Source organism: Cupressus sempervirens, unplaced genomic scaffold, assembly GCF_028749045.1.
Source record: "Cupressus sempervirens isolate cs-2001-9-10 unplaced genomic scaffold, ASM2874904v1 CseChr00s100002_03, whole genome shotgun sequence".
Lineage (NCBI taxonomy): Eukaryota > Viridiplantae > Streptophyta > Pinopsida > Cupressales > Cupressaceae > Cupressus > Cupressus sempervirens.
The window spans coordinates 4,181,228-4,206,614 of record NW_028322207.1 but is presented as its reverse complement, the minus strand read 5'-3'; the positions used below and the strand labels follow the sequence as shown (position 1 = coordinate 4,206,614).

The window sequence follows — 25,387 nt, the reverse complement described above, 5'->3', positions numbered from 1 at the left end:
CTTCCTATTCCCGAACAAAAATGGGAAAGTATTTCCATGGATTTCATCACTGGGTTGCCCAAGGTTCAAGGTAAGGATTGCATATATGTGGTGGTAGATAGACTAACTAAGTATGCACATTTCTTTCCTATCACATCTGATTTCAAGGCATCACAAGTGGCCGAATTGTTCTTCAAGGAAATTTTTAGATTACATGGTTTTCCTAGAAACATTGTTAGTGACCGGGACAGTAGATTCCTCAGCTCTTTTTGGAAGGAGCTCTTTCATTTGGCAAGAACTGAACTCACTCCCAGTACTAGCTATCACCCTCAAACAGATGGACAAACAGAGATAGTTAATAAATGGATAGAGGGATATTTGAGGAACTATGTTTCCAATCAACAACATGCTTGGGTGAAATGGTTACACCTAGGGGAGTATTGTTACAATACATCTCATCACATGTCTATTGGTATGCCTCCTTTTCGTGCTCTTTATGGTTATGACTCCCTTTCCTTTGTTGATCTAATACTTTCCGATAGCAGAGTACCCGCAGCAAGTGATTTCATCAAGCAAAGCCAAGACATAATAAGGTCCCTCAAGGATAATCTACAACATGCACAGAACCAACAAAAGATATATGCTGACAGGAAAAGGATTGAAAGATCTTTTGAGGTGGGAGATTTGGTATTTGTTAGGTTGCAGCCATATAAGCAAAGCACCTTGAAGAGGAGTGGGACAGAGAAACTCAAGCCAAGGTTCTATGGGCCTTATAAAATCATCAAGAAGGTAGGAGAGGTAGCTTATGAATTGGAGCTCCCACCAAACAGCAAAATACATAATATTTTTCATGTATCTTGCTTAAAGAAGGTTCTAGGCCAGCAAACCATAGTATCTACAGAATTACCACCTCTTGATGATGAAGGGAAATTAGTTTTGATATCAGAAGAGATTTTGGATACAAGAGAGAAAAGGTTGAGAAATAGGAGCGTCATAGAGCATTTGGTCAAATGGAAAGGATTACCACTAGAGGATGCAACTTGGGAAGGAGCACATATTCTTGAGAATTCCAACCTTCATTGCTTGAGGACAAGCAATATTTGGGAGGGGAGGACTTGTCATGTCCCCTATTCAAATAATTAAAAAAAAAAAAACTTTGCTAAGGCAGGCAGGCTCCAAAAAGGTGAAGTCGGAAAAAAGGGGCTAATCTTTGGAAACCAATGGACTAATAAATAAAAATTATTATTAAATTATATTTTATTAACCCCTCTTGGACGTGAGTTAGGGTTATGCCTTCTTTAAAAGGGGTTTGGAGGCATTTTGGACTCATTCCAGAACTTGATTTTTGCTAATTTTCTTGTTGTTCTTCAGAGGCTGCCAAACCTGTGGAGAAAGAGACCCAAGAACGGGAGTTTGCAGGTTTCCAGGAAGGCTAAGGACGGGAGTTTGAAGCCATTCTATGTGCATGCTCATACAGAGTTTGCCTTTGTGCTGAACAGTGCCGATTTGTGGGTTTTCGGGGTTGTTTTTGGTTTGAGTTTGGTGTTTTCAGTTGTGTGTTTCATATCAGTTTGGGTTGCTGTTGTATTTCAGACTTTAAGATGTTAAAATAGAGCTGAATATATGTATTGGGTCGTGATTAAACTTCTGAGATAGTTTATGAGTGTTTTTGTGGTGTTTCCGGGCATTGTTTGTTAATTTCAGGAGTCCGATTGAGCATAGTTTTGCCCTACATTTGTGAGCTGTTGTGTAAAGGCTATACAAATCTGGAAATGTCATTTTGTAGGCTATTATGCTGCTGAAATTTCTGTAAAAATGTCCATTCTCAGATTTATTAGTAATTTGTGAAGTTGTGAAGTTTTTTTTTGGCACTAATTTGGACATACCCGATTTGGGTTTTATTGGGAAATTGGTTGATCTTTGTAATATTGGTTGTTTGATTTTAAAGATCTGATTTGAGGCTGGAAATACCATGTAAAATCAGTAAAGGGACATTTCAGTTGACATGTCCTCCCAAGAAAACCCCATGTAAGATCTTGGTAGGTGTACGATTTTAGGACTTGGGGTAAATGCCCCCCTCATTGTCCATGACTTTGCCACCTTCACCAACCTCCACTTGACCACTACTTGACCACCACCCTGCAAACACCCCCTGAACAAAACCAAACCACCACCCCACAATTTTGCTTAAGTCGTTAGAGAGCTACACGATCCAAAAAGAGGAGCTGCATTTCAAACATAGCCCAACAAAAGCCTCTAGACTAGAAGGAAGGCCAAAAACCCCTACCCCCACCCAAGCACAAGCCAAAAAAATGCAGTAACCAACATCAGGGACAAACAACAATAAAAACATTAGTACAAAAAAATGGTGAGATGTTGATTTGTGGTGATTGATCAGGAAAGTATTGTAGACTTTTGGTTAACTCATCAAGCATTTTCGAGTGGACTTGACCATTTCCCAAGGTTGACTTGTTAAGTATGTTTAGGGTTAACTTGTTAAGTTGACATAAGTCATACAATATTGCCTTAGGGTTAGGGTTTTGTCAAAAGAGAATATATAGATTCTTGCAACGGTATTGGGATGTAAGGGAGGTTGAAGATTGTACCTGACTGAAGTTATTGGATAATGATATTCGACTCTCTATTTGGTGAATGTAGCTCAGGATTGGGTGAACCACATTAAATCTGTGTGTTTTGTTCATTTATGTATGCTTATTCCTTTGTGATACTGGTTATATTTGCATGTAACTATTATTTTCTATCTAAGTAATCCTAACAAGAGACACCCGAATCTCAAACAGAGACACCTATACAAACCCATTCCTTCCTACCCCTATGTCAGCATCTTGGGGGGTCGCCTACTTCTTGGACCTTAGTCCTTGCTTCTTCTGTGCATTCTCCATTGGATTTGCCACCGTGAAGGCTTGACTCACTAGGAATTTATGACGCTGAAGGGGGAGTTTCAAGGCCTCCCATCCAAACAATGCTTGGAGCCATTTTTCATCTTTGTTCACAACAAAAGGCCATCGAATAAAGGGGATTAATTTCTAAGATTTTTCCACCCTTGAGTTAGTAGTGCCCTTGCAAACATTGAAGCCCACTGATGGAATCGCCCACTCCAAAAAAAACTCCAACCAAACAACAAATTTGCATGTGCCAAAGATTGCATAATCCATTGAATTTCTTTCTACCTTGCTCTTCCAAAGCCAAACTCAAGGATATGATATCCATATTCATATGACAATGATGCTTAGCATCAATGGAATCATCACCAAGCACATCCAACATAGCATTATTAATCAACTTCGAATCACGACAATTGAACAATCTCTTCAAGCATTGCAGCTTGACTGAATTAAAAAACACAACTTGCTATTGAGTGGTGAGCAAAGAGAAATCTGCTTCCATCGCTACCACATCACCAATTCACACTTCAACTATCGAGTGAAGAAGGAAAGACACTTGTCCTCCTTGAAAATCTTGACACAAACCTCCATGCCATTGACACATTCTCTTCAACAATAATTAATCACCTTGTCAGCCAGAAGAAGATGAATGGTGTCATTCGTCAAAGGGAAGATTAATTAAATCTTGCACCCGTACTTCTCTTTGATCGTTAAATGTTAGTGTAATGAGCCTTGCTACCTCTCAAACTATCTGTGTTGAAGAATTGATTTTTTATTTTTTATTTTTAAGGTTTTGCAATTTTTGATACAACAATATAGCAGCGAAATAGAAAATATTGCAATAATAATTATTACGAGGTAATTGGTAAATACTTGCTTGTTATTAACAAAGACCGAGAGGTCAATTTATACAAAAGAATGATTGAAAAGAATAGAAACATTCTATTCTAGAGAAAGCAAAAAACGAAAGCAAATTAAAACTTACGATATTTACAAGATAACCATTAACTAATAATAGACGACTTATCTATTATTGTAATACCCTCCCTTAATAGTTAATCTATCGAACACACCAAGCTGTCCTCTGAATTTGACAAACGTATCAGGACCAAGAGGCTTGGTGAGAATGTCTGTAGTCTGATCTGAGGTAGGAACATACTGCAGATCTATAGTCCCGTCTTCAACCAGCTGTCATATGTAATGACAATGAACATCCACATGCTTGGTTTGTTCATGGAAGACTGGATTCCGTGCTAACTTGATAACGCCTTCGTTATCAACAAACAGAGTAGTTAGTCCTGTTGGTGACATCAGCATATCCCCAAGCATCCAACAAAGTCAAATAGCTTCACATCTTGCCTTAACAGTCCCTCTGTATTTAGCCTCTGTAGAAGAGCGAAACTGCCTGCTGCTTCTTGCTGGTCCATGTGACTGCACCACATCCCAAACTGAACCCCTATCTAAATGTTGACTTTTTATCATCAACAGAGCCTGCCCAATCTGAATTTGTGAAACCACCGAGTTTAGGATTAGAACTCCGAGAGTACAAAAGTCCATAATTTGAAGTGCCTTTCACATAATGAAGCATACACTTTGCTGCCATCAAATGATCAGCCTTAGGAGCTGTCGTAAAGCATGAAATATAGCTGACTGCGAAGCTGATATTAGGCCTAGTAGCAGAGAGGTAGATGACGCTGCCTACTAGTTGCCTGTATGTAATATCATCAATAGAAAGAGAATCAGACTTTGCTGATAACTTGAGACCTTTCTCCATAAGTGTAGATGTAGGGTTGCAATTCTGCATTCGAGATTTGTCTAACAGGGCCCTGGCATATTTGGACTGAGAGATAAATATACCAGAAGACTGTTGCCAAACTTCAACACCTAAGCAATAATACATGAGCCCAAGGTCGGTCATAACAAAAGACTGCCATAAATTCTGTTTGATTCCTTGAATCAAAGATGCCGAACTGCCAGTGATAATCAAATCATCTACATAGATAACCAGAAGAATGATGTCACTGTTAGTAGTCTTGATGTACAGATTTGAGTCTGAAGAACTCCTCTTGAAGCCTTGATCATTGAGGTAATTATCAATCTTGATGCACCATGCCCGAGGGGCCTGCTTCAAACCATAGAGAGCTTTTACCAATTTGAGAACCTGATGGTCTTTACTAGCAACCTTGAAACCAGGAGGCTGCGTCATGTAGACTGCTTCATGGAGATCACCATTCAGGAAAGCACTCTTTGCGTCCATCTGATGGACCTTCCAGCCAAACTGTGCTACCATGGCTAGGACTAATCGGATGGTGCTCATCTTTGCAGTAGGAGCAAAGATCTCCTCGTAATCAATGCCCTGACGTTGAGAAAAGCCCTTCGCTACTAAACAAGCTTTGTACTTATCCAAAGTACCATTTGATTTGTATTTGATTTTGTAGACCCATTTGTAGCGAATGGGTTTCTTCCCTGGTGGAAGATCAGAAAGGACCCAAGTATTGTTCTTCAGCAGGCTCTGGTGTTCAGATGTCATGGCCTGTTCCCATTCTGGAATTCTTTTAGCCTCGGAATATGTTTGAGGTTCAAACACACTGTAAATGTTGGCCATAAGAGCAAATTTAACAGAATCTGTAGTTTTGCTCTTTTTTCGAGTAGTTCTCCCATCAATGAGCTCATCATCACAAAGATAAGCAAGTGTCTTAGCCCACCACTTAGGTCGGATAGGAGAATGACCAACAATAGTACTAGGAGATGCTTGATCAGCAGGATCCTCATCAGAAGAAGCTGGATCAAACTTAGGCGAAGCATCTTCAAAGCAAGGTGATCTTGCAGGAGAAGCCTAAGGAGTCTGTACAAGTATCATTGGAATAACTGGAGCTACAGGAGGTACTGGAACCCTCCCATCAGGTGGACCTAATGGAAGCCGAACTCCCAAATCACGAGCCTGCATAGGCTGGTCTGCTGGATCAAGAACAGGAGAAACAGGCATGAATGGACCTCGCTGCTCATCACAGACTGCATCACGGCTATATATGAGATGGGATGTCTCAACATCAATTAGGCGGTAGGCTTTGTGAAGATTGCTATATCCAGCAAGCATCAGTTTCTGACTCTTGGCATCCAACTGGGTGCGTGAAGCATCAGGGATCCAAACAAAAACAAGAGAACCAAAGAACTTCAGGTGATTGATTTTGGGCTTGCGACCTGATCAGGCCTCTTTTGGAGTTTTACCTTTGACCGCCATTGTGGGTGACCAGTTCAACAGATAAACTGCAGTGTTAACTACTTTTGGCCAAAATTGCTTCGGAACATGTCTATGTTCGAACATGGAATGAGCCATCTCGATGATTGTCCTGTTCCGACATTCAACTACACTGTTTTGTTGTGGCGTGTGGGGTGTGGTGAACTGGCGTTGGATGCCATGTGTATCCAAGAAGCTCGAGAAAGCATTAGAACAAAATTCCCTCCATTGTCTAATCTAAGAGTAATAATAGATTTCCCAAACTCTTTTTCAACTAAGGGTTTAAACTTCTAAAATACATTAAATGCATCTGATTTCTTTTTAAGGAAATACACCCACATTTTTCTACTGAAATCATCTACAAACAACAGAAAATACTTGGACCCAAGAACAGAAGGAGTGGCCATAGGGCTGCAGATATTGGCATGAACAAGCTGAAGTACCTGAGAAGCTTGCCAAGAATTGCCATTGGGGAAAGGTGCGCGATGTTGCTTCCCAGCCTGACATGTGTCACAAACTCCAAGGTGTTGAGTCTCAATCTCTGGCAAACCAAGAACAAGCTCATCCCGAGTAAGCTGTGAGAGATAATGCACATTTAAGTGCCCATATCGTTGATGCCAAAGTGTGCTGACAGAAGATTGCCGAGCAGCCATAGCCAAGCCCTGAGAATCACCAGAATCAGTAAGTCTGAAAAGACTATGATCCTCATGACCTACTGCAACAGTAGACTTAGTTGCTTGATCAGTGATGGTGCACTGATGTGAACTGAAGGTGACTGCCAAGTGTGGAGAATGTCATAGCAACTGATTGATTGAGAGTAGATTGAGTTCCATCCTTGGAACGTAGTACACATCAAGGAATATGAGATTCCTCCCCACAGACTGAATCTAAATGTTGCCTTTACCGATAATCGTGTACTCTTCTCCCCCACAAAAAAAATAGAATCTAAATAAGGTTGGTAGTCAGTAAACTAGTCTCTGCGGTGAGTGAAATGTTGAGAGGCACCTAAATCAATGTACCAGGCAGATGACTTCACATGATCTGCAGGTCTTTTAGCCATGAAGGTGTAAAAGGCAGATTACGCCTGCTCAATGTGCTTTGCACTATTCGCTTTGGGTTGCGAACTTGATTGCTTAGACTGGGCAGCTAAGCGTTTCCAACACTCAACCTTCATGTGACCAAACTTGTGGCAGTAGTTGCATTCAATGTTCTTTTTTCTGGTACCATCGGATGCTGGAGCAGAAGACTTCTGCTGAGATGGTTGTTGAAACTTACCCTTGTCCTTCTGAAAGGATTTCACAACAAAGGCTTGCTCTGTGGAGGTGGAACTGGAGCTGCTACCGAACTGTTGTTTCCACCAATCTTGCTGAAGCAGCAGGGTGCAGAGATCAGTGAACTTCAGATCAACACCAATAGATGTGATGTTGAGAGTCTCGATAAAATGCTCATAGGATTTTGGTAAACTCTGAAGAGTGATTACCACAATATTCTCTTCCTCTATCTTGCGATTGATGGCAAGTAGCGGATCATGGATTTCCTAAATCCGATTCAGGTTTGCCTGGAGCGTGGTGCGCTCATCCATGACAATAGAAAACAGAGTGTTTTTCAAAAAGAAGGCTCTACTCTTGTTGGACCATGAAGACCTTTCAGATGTGTCTAGATTTCGGTAGCTGTCTTGCCAGATGGAATCTGAGAAAGCTGATCATCAGCCACGGATAATTTGAGAAGTATCACTGTCTCTCGATTATTTGAATCCCATGTATCTTGATCAGGACCCGTAGAAGTTGGACGTTGCATAACACCCAAAACAATTTGATCTGTGTTCCGATATTCAAAGATTGCAATGATGTGCTGCTTCCAGGTTCCATAATTGCGACCATTGAATTTGGAATTATGCTCGAGCAAAATATTCGTCAAAGATGCCATGGCATGTTTTTCAAGGAAAAATTGTGAAAATCTGTTAAGGCACATTCTTCGAGGCAAAAATATGAAAGACCTAGAAGAATTAGAGTGACCCAAAAGAGAGCTCGAAAAACCTAGAAGGAATCTGCTGTCATTTTTTGGATCCACTGGCTTGAAAATTGAGACACGAAAAATCAGGTACCTAGAAAAAACGGACAACCCAGTTGAGCTCTCGAAAAACCTACCAAGAATCTACAAACAATTTTTTTTTTTGACCCCAAAAATTAGGGTTTCGGGCAAAACCCTAGCCATCAGATTGGAGAAAAGAAATGGAGGATTTGGTGAAAAATTGTAGTGTTTGTAGTCAGATTTGCAAGATTGGATGACGCCTTTTAAGTGCAGATGTAGGCCGACCAAGATTAAGCTGTGATTTGCAAATTTCGGCCCCCAAAATTGTGTTGCAGGGAAATCATACGTGTTTTTTAAGAAAATCACACGGGTTTAAAAAAATTGACGTCCTAGACTGAGCTGCGGGTTACCAAGAAAAAAAAGGGCAGAAAACAAATCCGTGATTTTCTAAGAATGCCAGTAGCTAAAGACGCGATTTTCATAAGATATTAGACGCGATTTGCAAGTTGTGATTTGCAAAAAAAACACTCTTTACTGGTCTCAAAAGCCCTAGCCAAACACTAGGAGTTCTATGAACTTCTCACAAAAACGAAAACCTTGCTCTCGATTTATGGTCAGATTTCTCCGAATGGAAAAACCCAGTTTGAAGCAAAATATCACGAATACTTAATTTTGAAAATGGCTACTGATAATTTCTGAAAAGAAATTATTGTTTTCAAAAAACTTCGTTCTGATACCATATTACGAGGTAATTGGTAAATACTTGCTTGTTATTAACAAAAACCGAGAGGTCAATTTATACAAAAGAATGATCGAAAATAATAGAAACATTCTATTCTAGAGAAAGCAAAAAACGAAAGCAAACTAAAGCTTAAGATATTTATAAGATAACCATTAACTAATAATAGACGACTTATCTATTATTGTAATAATAATTCCAACTCAAATATTTGGATATTACATAGGGAATATTATTATATACAACTGAAAATTTCAGATTTTAATATCAACTTAGATATTGAGTATTTTCACATAATACCAACAACCAAGTTGATATTATATCCCCTTTTATCTAAATCAACAACACCCAGAAAAATTAGAAGTTACAATCTATGAACTTACAGGTAAGGTATTCCTTGAAACCCTTCGAAAGACTAATAACAACAATAGAATTCTTCAACAAACAAATGCAGTTGCGGATATGGAAAATGCTACTCCCAAAGTATAGATAGAAAATAGCGCCCAACAATAGATATAAATGGGCGCTCAACCAACTCCAAATTAAACAATGCACAATTTGATATAACAATTCTAGTGAATCCCTTCACAAATTCCAGAAAAACCTCCAACAACAAGAAAAATTAAACTTCTCTTTAGCAACAGTTAATACAGTAGGAGAAATAACAAATTGTATAGCTTAGCACAATTTGCCAAGGATTCTCAGATTAATTCTCAAAATTGAATCTACAACACTTCAGTTGTAGATCCCAAACCCTTATACTTAAGCAAGGGCACAAAATTTCAGAACTATGAAGTGTCAATCAAATGCTTTTCTCATCAAATGGGCTCATATTTATAATCTCCAAATGACACAAGTTTCCCAAATGAACTCCACTTAAAAAGCTTCCTTATCACAACAATAAAATATAATATAATGAAGTGCCATTATAATAGAATTTATTAATTGCTTTGGGCTCTCAAAAATGACCTTTTCCATCATAACATAATATTTTGACGTATAAGGCCACTATTTCTTGTGTTCATGATTTAAAACTTTTTGACTCGGTTCCAACGAGCTATGATATTGAGGTGACCAACACACAACACAAACAAAAATAGAAACCTTAACATATTTAGATGAATAATAATAATAACAATTCACCAGTCTTGTGAAAACAACTGAAGAAGCATCAGAATCGAAATCTGACAACACCAGAGTAATCTTGATGAAGAAAGATGATGAATGAGCCTGATGGGGTGACCTACTATAAATAGACGCTCCCTCCAAGATTGTCGGAGCCCAAACTAGAAGCCCGAAATAAAAACTAAGAGCATCACCCCACTCATCTAACTCCATTGAGCTCATCGGAACCAACAATTTGACTTACTATAAATGGTGAGTCCCTCAAACGGAGCCAAAACACACCATAGGCTGCAGGAAAGCCTATAACCCCACAAATGAGACCCTCAAATCCCACTATTAGCTCATGATGGTGAACTGGCCAAGCCAATTGCAGGAACCTGCTAAAAATGGGGACATTATAGTCCTCCTTGTCTAAGATTGCTTGTCCCCAAGCAATCTCAGAGCAAAATGAACATCATAGTCCACCTGGATCCCAAGGGTAAAACTGCGTACTATCCTTCTTGTGTATAAGCAACTCCTGTAGCATCAACACCTAAAAAAATGATATCAACGAGAGAATCATCTGGAAACTGATAATAGGTGCTGATGATGGTAACAATTCATAAGAACTCAATCTATCTGAAATATCAACTCTGTCAACAACTGAGTACCTATCAAACCAACACTCACACCCAACTGCATTGTGGAGATGATAACGACCATAAATACCTGAATCACTATCACCAATTCCAACCTTTGATAAACTGTTTTGGGTGTGTAGATACTGCAAGTGGTCTAACTTGCAACTGCTGATCCCATTTGCAAAAGATGGTGCAAACCCATCCCATAATGGATGGTATTAAACTAAAGCCAACTCACATTGACGTGAAACCAAATCCTCTAGCTGTGGGTCAAAAGTAAAATGATGAGCACACCCCATTGTATAATGTCGGTAGAAAGCCCCAATCTCTGTCAATGGCTCATCAATAACAAACCGGGAATTAGGAGACGGCTCCAATGTTTGACTCCACACAACTACTAGTTGGATAGGATCCTAGGCAATCCTCTCAACAAACCCAAGCATAAATTCCCTCTTGGGAAGCATGGTAGACAAAGTCTTTGCAATCTTTCCCACCAACCTTCAAATAACACGAGAGCCTTGGATGAGAGTACCCTTAGACACTTTGTATGAATTCTCCCGGACATCCAAACTCTCCAAAAGATACTCCATGAAAGACTGTGTGCAGTAGAAATTATATGTGGATGCATTAACTTGCTCCCTCGCTACCCATAGTTGATCCCTCTGAAAATGTGGTACAACACTGCAGTCCTCAATTAATGCTCTCACCTCCTCCATACCTACTGCACCCATATCCTAGATAGATGTGTCGGCCACATCATCACGTCCATCATCCCCAACTGTAGAAGCAAACTCACCACCAACCATAGTATGTAACTGAACAGGATTTGGGGCTGGTGTCAACCGTACCTGCTCTAACTCCATGGTAACCTCATCTAACTATGACTGTGAGTCTTGAAGAGTCAACTGAGTACATTGAAGAGAGTTGACAGCCACCTCAAGCTCCTAGGTGAGTTATGCCACCTCGTCCTCTTTCCCTAACAATGCCTCAAAACAGGTACTACCCCACTCCATAAGGTAATCCGTGTCAGCAACTAATTGTGAGTAATTATGCTTCAAGATCCTGAGAGCCTCTCGAAGTGCATGAATCTCTGCCAGGGAAAGACTACTATCACTGTGCTCATCAGACATAGGAGCACCCCATCCCTTGCTATATCACACTCTTCGCATGACTGTACTTCCTCAGCAAAAAGTCCTTTTAAATCCTAATTTTGGGACCCATCCAAAACCTCCTCGAACTCATCACCCAATAGCTGGCAAGGGGTACCATGCCTAGTGCAGCTGATATCATCATTAAATGGATCACTAGATGTGTCCATACTATCTACATCCACATCTAATAAAGTCTCAATTGCCGACACTTGACTCTGCACACATGATTCAACATCAGGATGTAAATCAATAATGCTAGAGCATGAACCAACACCCATTGACTCCACTATAACACCTAGATTACCAACATCATAGCAGGGTGACTCCATATATGCATCGGTCCCATCTAAGGAAGCAACTGCCTCTTGTACTGAAGCAACTCTACGACAACTGACACATAAATCTCCAATAACAATCCCCTCATTGAGAGACCTTGAAGTATCAGTGATAACATTTGTATCAACTGTCTCTGCATTAATTGCATCAACAACTCTAAGAACCTCAACCTGCTGAAGCTTGGTGCCACTATCCTCCACTGCCACTAACACAACCACCTGTCCTTGTGAAATAAATGCATCATCAAGCCTGCGGATAGGACTAGCAAGTGCCAAAATAAATATAGGTCCATCTACATCATGGACACCTGTGGGGAAAACTCAAGCCTTCTTCCCGTCGAACTTCTAAAGGCAGAAACCATATACCTTGCTTCCCGCTCAATCACTCTGGATTCGAAAAGCTTTATGCCATCCTCTACTGATATGGCTTAAATTTCTCTATACTTTCTCTCAAGGCATTTATTTTCATGCTATCTTCCTCACTACTCTGCCAACTCCCAGAACTACCGGGTCTCTCGTATCTGTCCATAGCTGAAAAAAGCTAGAGTGCTGGTCACTCCCAAATAAACAATAGATCTGAAATAAAAATAACTCTCCTACCCCATAGGATGGCAGAAACTCTGATACCACTTTAATGAGCCTTGTTGGCTCTCAAACAATTTGTGCAAAGGAATTGATTTCTTTTTGTTTTTTATTTTTGAGGTTTTGCAATTTTTGATACAACAATATAGCAGTAAAATAAAAGATATTGCAATGATAATTTCAACTCAAATATTTGAATATTACACAGGGAATATAGACAGCTGAAAATTTCAGATTTTAATGTCAATCTAGATACTGAGTATATTCACATAATACCAACAACCTAGTTGATAAAATATCCCCTAGTATCTAAAACAAAAATACCCAATATGATTAGAAGTTGCAATCAATGAACTCATATGTAAGATATGCCTTGAAACCCTTTGAAAGACTAACAATAGCAAAATAATTTTTCAACAAACAAATGTAGTTGTAGATATGGAAAATGTTGCTCCCAAAGTGCAGATAGAAAATAACGCCCAACAATAGATATAAATGGGCGCCTAACCAACTCCAAATTAAACAACGCTCAATTTGATATAACAATTCCAGTGGCGCTTTACAAATTCTAGAACAACCTCTAGTAGCAAGAAAAATTAAACTTCTCCTTAGCAATAGTAAATACAGTAAGAGAAATGACAAATTTTATACCTAAACACAATTCGCCAAGCAATCTCAAAATAATTCTCAGAATTGAATCTACAATACTTCAGCTATAGATCCCAAACCCTTATACTTCAACAAGGGCACAAAATTTCAACTTTATAAGTGTCACAAAGACAACAAGAGGAAAATAATATTCAATCGGATGCTTTTCTCATCAAATGGGCTCATAATTATAATCTCCAAATGGCACAAGTTTCCCAAATGAACTCCACTTAAGAAGCTTCCTCATCACAACATTAGAATATGATGAAGTGCCATTATAATATAATTTATTAATTGCTTTTGGCTCCCAAAAATGACCTTTTCCACCATAACATAATATTTTGACACACAAGGCCACTATTTCCTGTGCTCACGATTATTTTTTTTTCGACTTGGTTCATACAAGCTATGATACTGAGGTGACTAGCATACAACACCAACAAAAATAACAACCTCAACATATTTAGATGAATAATAATAATTCACCTGTCTCGAGAAAACAATTTAAGAAACATCAGAATCAAAGTCTGACAACACTAGAGTAATCTTAATGAAGAAAGACGATGAATGGGCATGACGGGGTGACTTACTATAAATAGATGCTCCCTCCAAGATTCTTGGAGCCTAAACCAAAAACCCAAAATAAAAACTGAGAGCATCAATCAACTCCTCTAACTCAATTGAGCTCATCGGAACCAATAGTTTAACTTACTATAAATAGTAAGTCCCTCAAATGGAGCCAAAACACACCATAGGTTGCAAGAAAGCCTATAACCCCACAACTGAGATTTTCAAATCCCACTATTAGCTCACGAGGGTCGCAATGGTGAATTGACCAAGCCAACTGCACAAACTTGCTCAAAATGGGGACATTACAGTTAGTGCCCACTATGAGAGGGCATCTACAACTTCATTCCTTGTCTGCTGTACCTGATTTACTGGAAACCCCTTAAAAAAGTATAATTGTTTTTTAATAGCAAAAATGAATTTCTGCAAATGCCAAGCATAGAATGATGAGGGAATCTCCTTCCAAATGTAATCTGAAGACCCTTATACTTCTGCCAAGTTTGACAGCATGAAGGACTGTTATTGCTTCAATAACATTAAAAGTCCCCCCAACAATCCTCTTCACCTCCGTAGTGAGAAGACTACTTGATCAATCCCTAGCAACAAAGCCAATTTTGGAAGGCCTTGGATTGCCCTTGGAACGTGGAGGCACCATAAAATTTATCTTAATCTAACCATCCAAAGGACACAACTAGTTTACCTCTTTACTAACTTTTGATGCTGGATTAACCCAACTCTTCCCATTAACAGTCCTAGGCAGCTTCTCATTGTTGAGACAAATGCAGAATGAAATATTGACATGGGCCCTGACATGATAGTATGTATGGAGAAAAACAAATGTGTAATATATCGTGCTTGTAGTTGAAACACAAAATCTGGATTCTAAATCCCCATTTTGCCTGCTGCAATCGGTCAGATTTGAAATGTAAAACTAAAAATCATTTCAAACAAAGGAAATTCGTATCTAGATCAAATCCCTAGGCGATGCAAACCAGTATTTGGTTTTGGGACATTTCTTACCTGGAATGGACTTGTAAATGCGACAATTCAGTAATGTAGATTTTTTGGAATAATGCTTGAATATTTTCTATCGTCTGTTGTTATGCAATGTGTTCCCCTATATTTTTTGATTTCCAAAATCATTATTTCATCATCATGCTATAGTACGCCAAAATTTGTCATGGCATGATATTATCTGGGCAGCTTGATTCCCATGAGCTATCTTTTGAGGTCACTAAACCCCATGTGGTCTTCATCAGAGTAGCTGCCATGGTTTTATTGATTCTGGTCCAAACTGAGAGCTTAACTTTCTCAGTGTTATTTCTTGGTATTATCGACTATTTGTATTCAGTATTCATATCCCAAATGCAGTGGAGCTTCCATATGAATGGAGGGACACCAAATCAATGGGCCAGATTTCACCATTACTTTCTTCCACATCTCAACCATGACTGATGTAAGGTGTTTTTTCTTATGTTGTAGTTTCTCCCTATTGTGGTATTGTGTAATGTCCCCATTCTTAGCAGGTTCATATAGTTGGCCAAGTCAATTCACCATAGCGACCCTTATGAGTTGACAGGGCGTTTTGGTGGTCTTAGTTGTGGATTTACTCTTTTTAGTAAGTCTATTTTTACCAGTTGCTATTTTTGGCAGGGCAGTGGATGGCTTGGCAGTTGGTCTTCACTTGTAGTTAATTAAGTTAATATTGCATGAGCTCTTATTTAGTTATTATTCATTGAGTTGCATTATTATAATAATGTTTATATTATTATAATAATGACTTTAAGTGATATTTCTAAAAAGCAAGTTGGAAAGTTTCTAGTGTTGAGTTCTTTTGGGAAACTTCTACGAGTTCTGAAGTGGAGTTTTATGGAAACTTCTGCCAATGAAAGCTTATAAATGAGAGCTCATTTCATTGGGAAAAGAGCTCATTTCATTGAGAAAAGTATGCTTGAATATTAATTTGCTTTTGTTGTCTTTGTGGCTTTTTCTGAGGTTCTGATTTTCAAATCCCTTGCTGAGGTATAATGGTTTGATCTGAGGTTTTTGCTCCATCGCTGAAGTATAGTGGAGATTGGTTTCTTGTGAATTCTGAGATTTTCATAGTGGCTTCTCTTATTGTATTTTTTGTGGCTGAGGAGCAATTGTTGGTTGGAATAATTTAGTATCTTCTCTTACTGTATTGACTGTGGCTGAGATAGCAAATCCATCTTGGAGAGTTTGGTAATTTATATCTCTGATTTCTGGTATTTTCTTATTTGGATTGCTCAAGGCTAGACATTTGTGGTTTTGCTAGTGATAAAATCTTTATGTGATTGCAAGCGGGAATTGTCTGAAGCATACTAAATTAATGAATAAATTCAGAATTTGTTGTGAGCCATTTGTTGTTTCAAATTTAAATGTGAAAATTCACATGGCAGATTTATATACTAGTGCTTGATATTTATTTGAGCAATGTACAGGGCTAAGGTTAATTGAATTTGTGAACAATTGTTGCATTTACCTATACCGTGTTTGGAATTTTAAATACCATATATTTACTGATAATTGGGTTGTCTACCAAGTGTTTGTTGAAATGTCAAATGTATGAATAAGTGGTATTGCTAGAAGCATAACAGAATAGGGTTATTACATATCGTATGATTATATTTATAAATAGATAGATAGATAGAAAAGGCTAGAACAAAATTAGAGGAAGACAAGACAATGATTCATCTCTTTTGAGAGAATGTAATGCATGGAATGAATTGGTTTAGTAATTGTTACGGTTCTATATATTTTCCTGCATGCACTTCTGTGAAATATAGTTTCTATATTTGAATTATCAAACATTTAGACTTCTAGCAAGTTGTTGTAAGATTCCTTGGGCATGAACTTGAATTTGGATCAATATTTGGACTCTGGAGTGTCTATCATTGCATGTGTTAAGCTTTGTTTTCAGTAAATTCTATATTGTAGCCGACAGGTAGAATTGTATCCAAAAGGGTGCGTGACGGTCGAGTCACCACTTCAGGAAAGTATATGTACACCGTCCGGAAGGGACTATTGAAGCATCATCATAATCATATTGTAAGCATTGGAGTGCATATTGCGTATATGAATAAAGTGTCTGTTCAGTGTTATATTTTACAATACTACATGCGGTAAGTATCCTTTTACCCTGTATGGTAAACATTTGGTGCCGTTGCCAGTTGAACATGGAACAAAGGAAGTGTTATGAAGATTAATGCCGAATCTGCTTAATAAAGATAGGAATAAGATAAAAGATAAGGATGAGATGCGCACAACACACGGAGTATTAATTTTAGCACAATAGGCAGAGCACAGAGAGAAGTTTCAGCAGCTTACCAATGCACATCGAGGGGGTTAAGGAGCACAAACGGAGGGAGTGCATTCACCTAGCAGATCGAGGAGTGCATTTGGTGGAAGAGACAAGGGAGGAGTTCCTTAACTTGTATACATTGAGGGTAGAGAATCCAAATGAAAGGGAAGTAACTCGCACGGCTCGAAGTGCCGAAGGAGCACGAGTGTGGAGTGAACTCTTCGTTTCCGACACACTCGATGAACAGATACAGGTAGAGAATTGAACAACTTCGCTTGAGGAAGATCTTTTCTCACCAGGTAACATGGTTATCCAAAGTAGGGCGATTGTTCGAAGCAATGCAGTTGTGCAAAATAACGCAGGTGCTCTGAACAATGCGGGTACTCAGAACAATGTAGGTACTCAGAACAACATGGGTACACAACAAGTACCACAAAATCAAAAGAAAGTGGTAGGACCAAAGGAAAAATTGCCGAAGTTCAATGGTGATGGGACAGAAGATTCGATCAGACACTGCAAAACATGCAAAACAATATGGATGATGAATGGTATAATAGACCAGGATGACTGGGTTCGACAGTTCTCGGCCACCCTACAGGGTGTTGTGATTAATTGGTTTTCAGATGCCGATCCACAAAAATTAACTACATCGACAGAAGTTAGGAAGGAATTCATAGTAGAGTTTCGACTACTAAGGGACGATAATGAACTTGTGGCAGAAATATACAATATGAAGCAGGGAAAGAATGAAACGATCCGTGTGTATGCAAGAAGGCTGAAAGAGTTGGTGGGGAAGATGGAGAGGCAACTAGCGGACGGATTCCTAAGAGATTTGTTTGCAGGAGATAACCATACCGTACGATGTTAATAAAATACATGTATTGAGTGCAAGAAAAGGTGAAAGACATTGTACGGTCACCAAGTGGAAAGAATATGAGACCGTACGGTCATTTTAGGAAAGACAACTCATCGTATGGTAGCAGTGAAACATAGGAGGAAAGCTCAATCTACAACCATCTAAGGAGGAAAGTTCACTGTACAGTCATTTTGAAAGAAAGATCACCATATGGTGCACCATACAGACACTTGTGGGAGGATAGAACCGATCGTATGGCCGTATGGTAAAGGAGGAGCATTATAAGAAACATAGCCACTACCCGTGCTTCACACAATTAGAAGAGCAGAGAGATCGTACGGAGAAATAGTAAAGAAGACCACCGTATCGAAGCGATTGGAAGGGAAAGACCATCGTACACCACATGATAGGCACAGAGATTGCAAGGGACAATCAGAGGAAAGCACCATACGGTAACAAGGAGGGCATAAAAGATAGAGAAACATCACCATACGGTCAATGGATAGGTGAAGACAATTACAATATTGCAAGCAAGATGAGTTGAATCCCATACGGAATACACAAGGAGTCATAAGAAGTGTTGTACGGCTTGGAGGCCAACGAATTCAAAGCATCGTACGGCCAAGGAGTGCTACCAATTAGAAGAACAAAGTTTGACTGTACAATCACCAGTTGAAGGAGAAGAGTCACTGTACAGATAGTTGTGGAAATAAGAAGCCAACCGTACGACCATACAGCATCAGAAAACCTTATAAGGAACCCAAGTTCATTGTGTAGTCTTCACGCAATAGAGAGTAGAAGCACCATACGAAGGAGGGGCAAAGGAATGCCAAAACAGGAGAAAGCTACAAATGCTACCGTACAGTGTACAGACGTAGCATTGAGTCTTAAGTATAGAGGGAAAGTGTAGAAAGGTCAATATACATTTCAGGAGTATGTAGAAGACATTTAGTCGTACACTTTAGAAGGAGAAGTGTTGCATCCGTACACCCGAATAAGGAATTGGAAGGAGGAGCCGTACAGATTTGTACGAACGCCAAAGGTAGTAAAAGAAACTTTTAGAAATAAGTGTATATGGAGGTAATTGACCTAATGGTTTTTTGTCCTTTTCAAGCAAAACAACAAATAGGTGATAGTTATGCATTTAGTTGGTAAAAGGGCTTGGAAAAAGAAATTGAAAGAAGGTTCAGCAACAACTGCAGCTATGAACAAGAATGCAAAGACTTTGCCATCCAGAGTCTGTGTGGCAGGAGGGACAAGTACAGGATCAAGCAAAAAGAAAGGGAAGCAACCAACACAGTCGACTGTGATGGCGGATAATCCCACAACGCAAAATGTTTCATTTGAAGGGTTGAATGGAGTAGAATGTAGAAAATGGTGGCAGGAGACACTTGATAACCATCCAGTGAAGGCCAACATTTGAAAGGCACAGGTTGAATGGGTAATACAAATCCCTGTATTTTGTATCTGAGATTATGAAGGGTTTTGCATCTCATGATAAAAATGTATGTTCTCTTGAACCAGTACGTTTGCCTATCTTGGATGCAACTTGGTAATATCATTCAGATCGACGGACTTCACACGGGAATTCGAGATACCTAGTCATGCACACTAGATAGCAAACCAAAAAAGTTGATTTGGGAGGTAAAGACACAATTGATACAACTGGTATGTGGAGATTTGACGCAGACAGAGCAAGAAGCTCTCATGGACACGTTGAAGGGTAGAGGATTGAAAAAATCCAACGTGCAGGAAGGCTACTGGCGTTGTTTTATGGATGTAGTAAAAAGTTGCCTCACAGGATCTAGCCACGCTTCAGACATTTCATTCCCACAGCTAGAGATGATGAATGAGATTCTGAATGGAAGAGTGTACGGTTGGGCTACATTGTTAGTAGAATGGATGTATGAATTTATGACACTGCAACACAAGACGTTCTACATGCCACACTATTCCATCGGGCTATTCTTGGAGGCAACGACGCGGATGATCCCCAATGATGCATTGGAGGCCAAACTGGGACCACTTGTGCCAAGCGAACCCTCGATCATGTAGTGGAGGCATCTCGATACACTTGGCAGCAAGACCACGGTTAGCCAGAAACGACCGAGACTGGATGGAGGAAATATTGACAGTGGTTGCGAGGAGACTTATTTTGAGGAGGGTGAGACCGACGAGGAGGATGAAGAGGATGAGGAGGCAGAAGTAATTACAGCTACACCATTGAGATTTCCATGGCCTACACTCTCAGCGATGACACACTTGGTTCCCATAGGTATACATGGCATTCCGAGGTTTGGCCAGTTTAGATAGCCAGTGGTGATGTCTTCGGTTTTAGTTGCAATTCAGCCTGCTGCAAAGACACTAGCTATTCTAGAGGCATTAGTAGAGGCACATCCGTCACCAACGGAGACGACCATTCTGGAGGTAACGATGGAGCCTACTCAAGAGGGTTTGCCAGCTATACCAGAGGTTGGGGTTGAAGTACTGGTACTTGATGTGGAGATGAATACTCAGGAGGGAGTAATGGAGATATTGACAGGCGAGGGCTTGATGACATCGGGTGTTCATTTGGACGTAGTGGGTTCAGATGTAGTGGTTACGATGGATGCAACATTGTTAGCAACTTAGCATCACTTGAGGAGCTTGATAGAGAGAGCAGAATGCAGAGGTTGAGCACATACCTAAGTATGAGGCTTCACCGTACCCCAACACCTCGAGCGACATATCTTCACACATCTACGCAAGAAGTAGCTCTGAAGGAAGATCCTCTACACAAATAGGTGGAGGGGAGCCACCTGACATGGACTGATGGACTACCACATAGCACTATTGAGCAGATGGCGGAAGTAGTAGAGAGGGCTATGGGTGCTCAGCAACAGCGTGTAGTAGCGCCAGAAACAGGGAGAGAGGCATTCTTCGCTGATATAGCGACTCTAGCAACTTGAGCTTGCCAAGTAGTGGCCTCAGCAAAGATACAGGCCTTGGACTCAATAGTAAAGGAGTTGTAGAGTGTGAGATCCTTCATGAGAGTAGGACGCTTGGTGGCTGAGATTTGAGACTGCAGAGATGCGCCAGGATTGGGCCACTATGAGAGGTCTAGGTATGGAGAGCCGAGTAGAGGCTTGGACTCGGGGGATAAACGAGATATATAGGGGTGTGTATTACACCCTTCGGAGGAGCCAGGCAGACCAGGTAGTAGCGGAGAGGGTTCGGGAGGAGTTAGCCACTAGGCTAGCCACGGAGAGGGCAGCTTGGGAATCCGAGAGGGCAGCATTGATAGCCCCATAGCATCAACTACAGAAGGTGGTAGCAGAGAAAAAATAGTTAGCAATAGAGAAGGAGCAGGGTAGTAGAAGAGAAAGAGAGAGAGCTTGGAGAGATTGCTGAAATGATGCAATCAGCTTTGGAGCTTCAGATGGAGGCTGAAGCAGAATTGGAAATACAGAAGGAGCAAGTGTATAAGCTATGGGCAGAGCTGAACGAGCTTAGAGCATAGACGTCTACTACACTAGGGATGCATCCCTTTTCTTAGTGTTTAAATATTGATGTAATTAATTGTTTTGGTTGTAATTTGAGTTTTCTTGTAAGGGTTGTCTCTATTTTGTCGTTTGGAGACGACTTTACTTTTTTGGGGGGGGGGGGGGGGATGATGTTGTCGGTAAATTCTATATTTTAGTTGATGGGTAGAATTGTATCCGAAAGGGTGCATCACGGTTGAGTCACCCCTTCGGGAAGGTATATGTACACTGTTCGGAAGGGACTATTGAGGCATCGTCATAATCATATTGTAAGCATTGGAGTGCATATTTTGTATATGAATAAAGTATCTGTTCTGTGTTATATCTTACTATACTACATGCGATAAGTATCCTTTTACCCTGTACGGTAAACAAGCTTCTCCTTATTACCATAAATTTGTCTCTCACAGCCCTAATAGATAATTACCTTTTTAGAGGCTGAACTGATTGCTAGCTTTTCATGACAGAGATGAAGGTAGATTGGGTCATCTGTTTTTTCCACACTGGTTGCTACTACATGTTTAGTGACTCAAAGAAATGGATGCCAGCTGCAATATGCATTACAACTGTTTGCCTTTTGATCAGCAAAATCTGAAACCAAAACAGCCTTCTCGGTAGGAGATCCACTGTAATGCCCTGAACAAAAGTTAATTTCCAATAAAAGAAAACTCATAAATTCATTGCATAAACTACCCAGAAAATTATGGTAACTAGGTGGCTAGTTTGTATCATAAAACTTCCAAAACTTATTAGAAGCTTCCTAAATTACTAATTTTCCACGTTGATTGTATTTAATTATTAAACTTTTGAGATTGATTTCACAAAAAAAACTTGGCTACAAATCACGGGAACTAAATTGGAAATTTGCAGACTGTGAGGAACAGTAAGCCAAAATGAGCTAGAAACTACCAAAAATATTTTACTTTATTTTTTGATACAAACAATAAGAAATTAGATCTGGGATATTGATTTGAACATAAAAACCCAAACAACAACATGCAGAACATACAAGAAACACATGGCAACACCATACCAAACTGTTAGAAACAACACTTTTTGAACAATACTTCTGGGAAATGGTGTGACTTAAAGAAGAACTGCAAGTTAGCGCTGGTATTCTCTCCAAATACACAACAATCCACCACAAAACTCCACAATGAGTTGAAATTCACTCTTGCAAATGCAAAACACGTTAGAAGTAGCTGAAACTGCTATTGAGAATGTCCTTCAGATCAAATGGGTTTCATCCTTTGACCCTCATGACTCGTGGGGTTTCCTTTACAAGCTGAAATTGTCTTTGGGTTTTCATCTAAATGAGATATTGCAGAACATTAGTGCTCATACAATTTGAAAGAAGAGATAAACTAGCAGCAAAAACTATATAGAAAATCAGCACCAATTTGGCTTCCCAAGAAAGCCCACGCCACAGTTGGAGTGAGAACAAAATATGTATTTGCATGTTCCCACCAACTCCTGATGCCAAGTGGCCCCTGTAATCTTGTACAACTCAACAGAATTGTCAGGATTCTAAAAACTATACTCTCTAATGACTCCCATATGAATACCAATTCAAAATTTGCATAATTTTTTAAAATTTTGAATGGTCCAAATTCCCATAAAAAAAACAAATTCAGATAGGACCAAATGAGTATTGAATAAAATATTTCCTTCTATTTACCTTAGCTCACCGGAAATATGGTAAATGGGCTAAATCCAATAATCTTGATGTTAAATTAACTTGGGATATTACATCCAATCATAGGTTTGCAGCTCTCACATCTTCTTTAATATGCTGGGACAATGACAAACACAAGAGAAGCAATCAATTTATTGCAAAATCATGTGAGAGCAATGTCTCATTAATTAGCCTTATTTTCTACTTTTTAGTTTAGAAGCTTGGACTGAATGTTAATGACCCGGTGTTGCTGCAAATTCCACAATTGTCTCATCCTGAAGGGCTTTAATTGCATGGCTGCTAGAATTCAAATTTTATTTAAACATCTTATTATATATCTATTGCCTTATTTGATTGGATACGAGTTGAATACATCTTGTCTATTGTAGCTATGTGTCAAATCTGTAATTTCGTTAACTGTTTATTTCTCTCTAGTGTGTCAATTTTTTTATTAATTTAACAAAATAAATAAATTTCAGTAAATTTTTAACTTTCTAGAAAAGTTCTATTTACCTATTGCTATACTAATTTCAAGTAATCATTTTCTTCTACAAAGACATGTTTTTGCTTGATTGTTACCTTCATTCAGAGGTGATGCATGCATATTTGGAACTAAATGTTTCATCATGATTTAAAAATTCTTACTATATTTCCCATGTAGACTTGTTTTCTTTGTCGTATATAATATGGGTATTTGTATCTGCAGCATTTGGACTGTTGACCTGGCACATTTACTACGCAGATTTTCTATAGATGTTGCCTTTCTCACTGTTACTATTGGAGCAAACCCAAATTTTGCATTGGAGACATTTTATAAGGTCAGTTGAGATGGCACTCTTGTAATGAAAAGTTCGAGTAAATTTTGCCAAAAAGGAGGAATCTGAGTATCAGCCTTAATAAGACAAGTATTTCTGTGAATTTACCATTTTGACTAATGCTTAATTTCTTACTGATAATGTAATAAATAAACTAATGCTTAATTTATTTTGGTAGTTCCCATTGCTTTTTGAAAAAAATGCCTCTTGTTTGGTTTTGTTTTTCTGTCTCAGGAAGGCTTTCATTTCAAAAGAAGCAATTGTTGCATATACAACTACTGGAGGGAAGCCTGATAGTATCATAAATGTGCCAGACAACCTAAATCAGAGCATCCTAATCATAAATAACCTTTGACTAAACAGAGTAGCAAACTAATTGGGCACGACTATGAGGCAACTCCATGGTTAACTGCACTAGAGCTGGAGAAGTACATTGATGGGTCCTGTTGGTTCCCAAAACCGTAGATTGGAAATCCAAGAGCTTGCCAATTCTCCAACAGGATTTCGGAATCAGTTCTAGCCAACGAATGAGAATCACCTTGATTCCCCTGCACTTTAGGCTCCGCTACACCCAAGCGGGTAGACCTTCACCTCAAGCGCTAACTGTTTGGTTCAAGGCTTTTCTTTAGCGAATTTAAGCGTTGGAGTTCTCCGGTTGGCAAGGCCTTTGAACTCGATTAATATGGAGTTATGTGATAGTTTAAAATGAATGTTTTGTATAAGTGTTTTAACAATGTATTTGAGGTTTGTAAGAAGGAAGTTATAGACTTTTTTGACTTCAAATATAAATCCATTACTTCAATGATAAAAAGACCAGTGCTATAGCGTATTCGGGCAACAAATTCAACTATAATGAAGATTATAATGCACAACTTTATAATGTTCTATGCACATAAACTATAAACAACTTAATTATCAAGATGCAATGGACCAAATATATATACGCAATTCTAAACTAGTCCAGATTGCGCTTTAACTCCTAAGGTCGAGGAGACAGACTGGACACAAATTTGGAAACAATTAAATATTTCACAATATCTGTGATGATCGAGTTTAAAATGCCATAGATGACCTCATCCACTTATCCGACATAAATTGCTTACAGAATTTAAAAAATGATTATAAAGGACCAATCGATTGTAATTTAATTCTCGATGGCATTTAAATAATTAAAAAACTACAAGCTTTTATAAATCATTGAGATATAATATTAGAATATATTACAAAGTAATATTTGAACTCCTTATTCCTCCATACAATTTTTGTATGATTGTTGA

At 39.1% G+C, this 25,387-nt stretch overlaps 1 protein-coding gene across 1 annotated transcript in view; it reads left to right on the top strand.

The window, feature by feature from the left end:
- Positions 1-25,387, top strand: part of LOC149527837 (guanylyl cyclase 1) — a 247,302-nt gene that overhangs the window by 30,033 nt on the left and 191,882 nt on the right. The window contains exon 4 of the mRNA XM_089812105.1: positions 24,002-24,113. Coding sequence (XP_089668231.1) covers positions 24,002-24,113 — 112 coding nt within the window. The remainder of the gene's footprint in view (positions 1-24,001; positions 24,114-25,387) is intronic.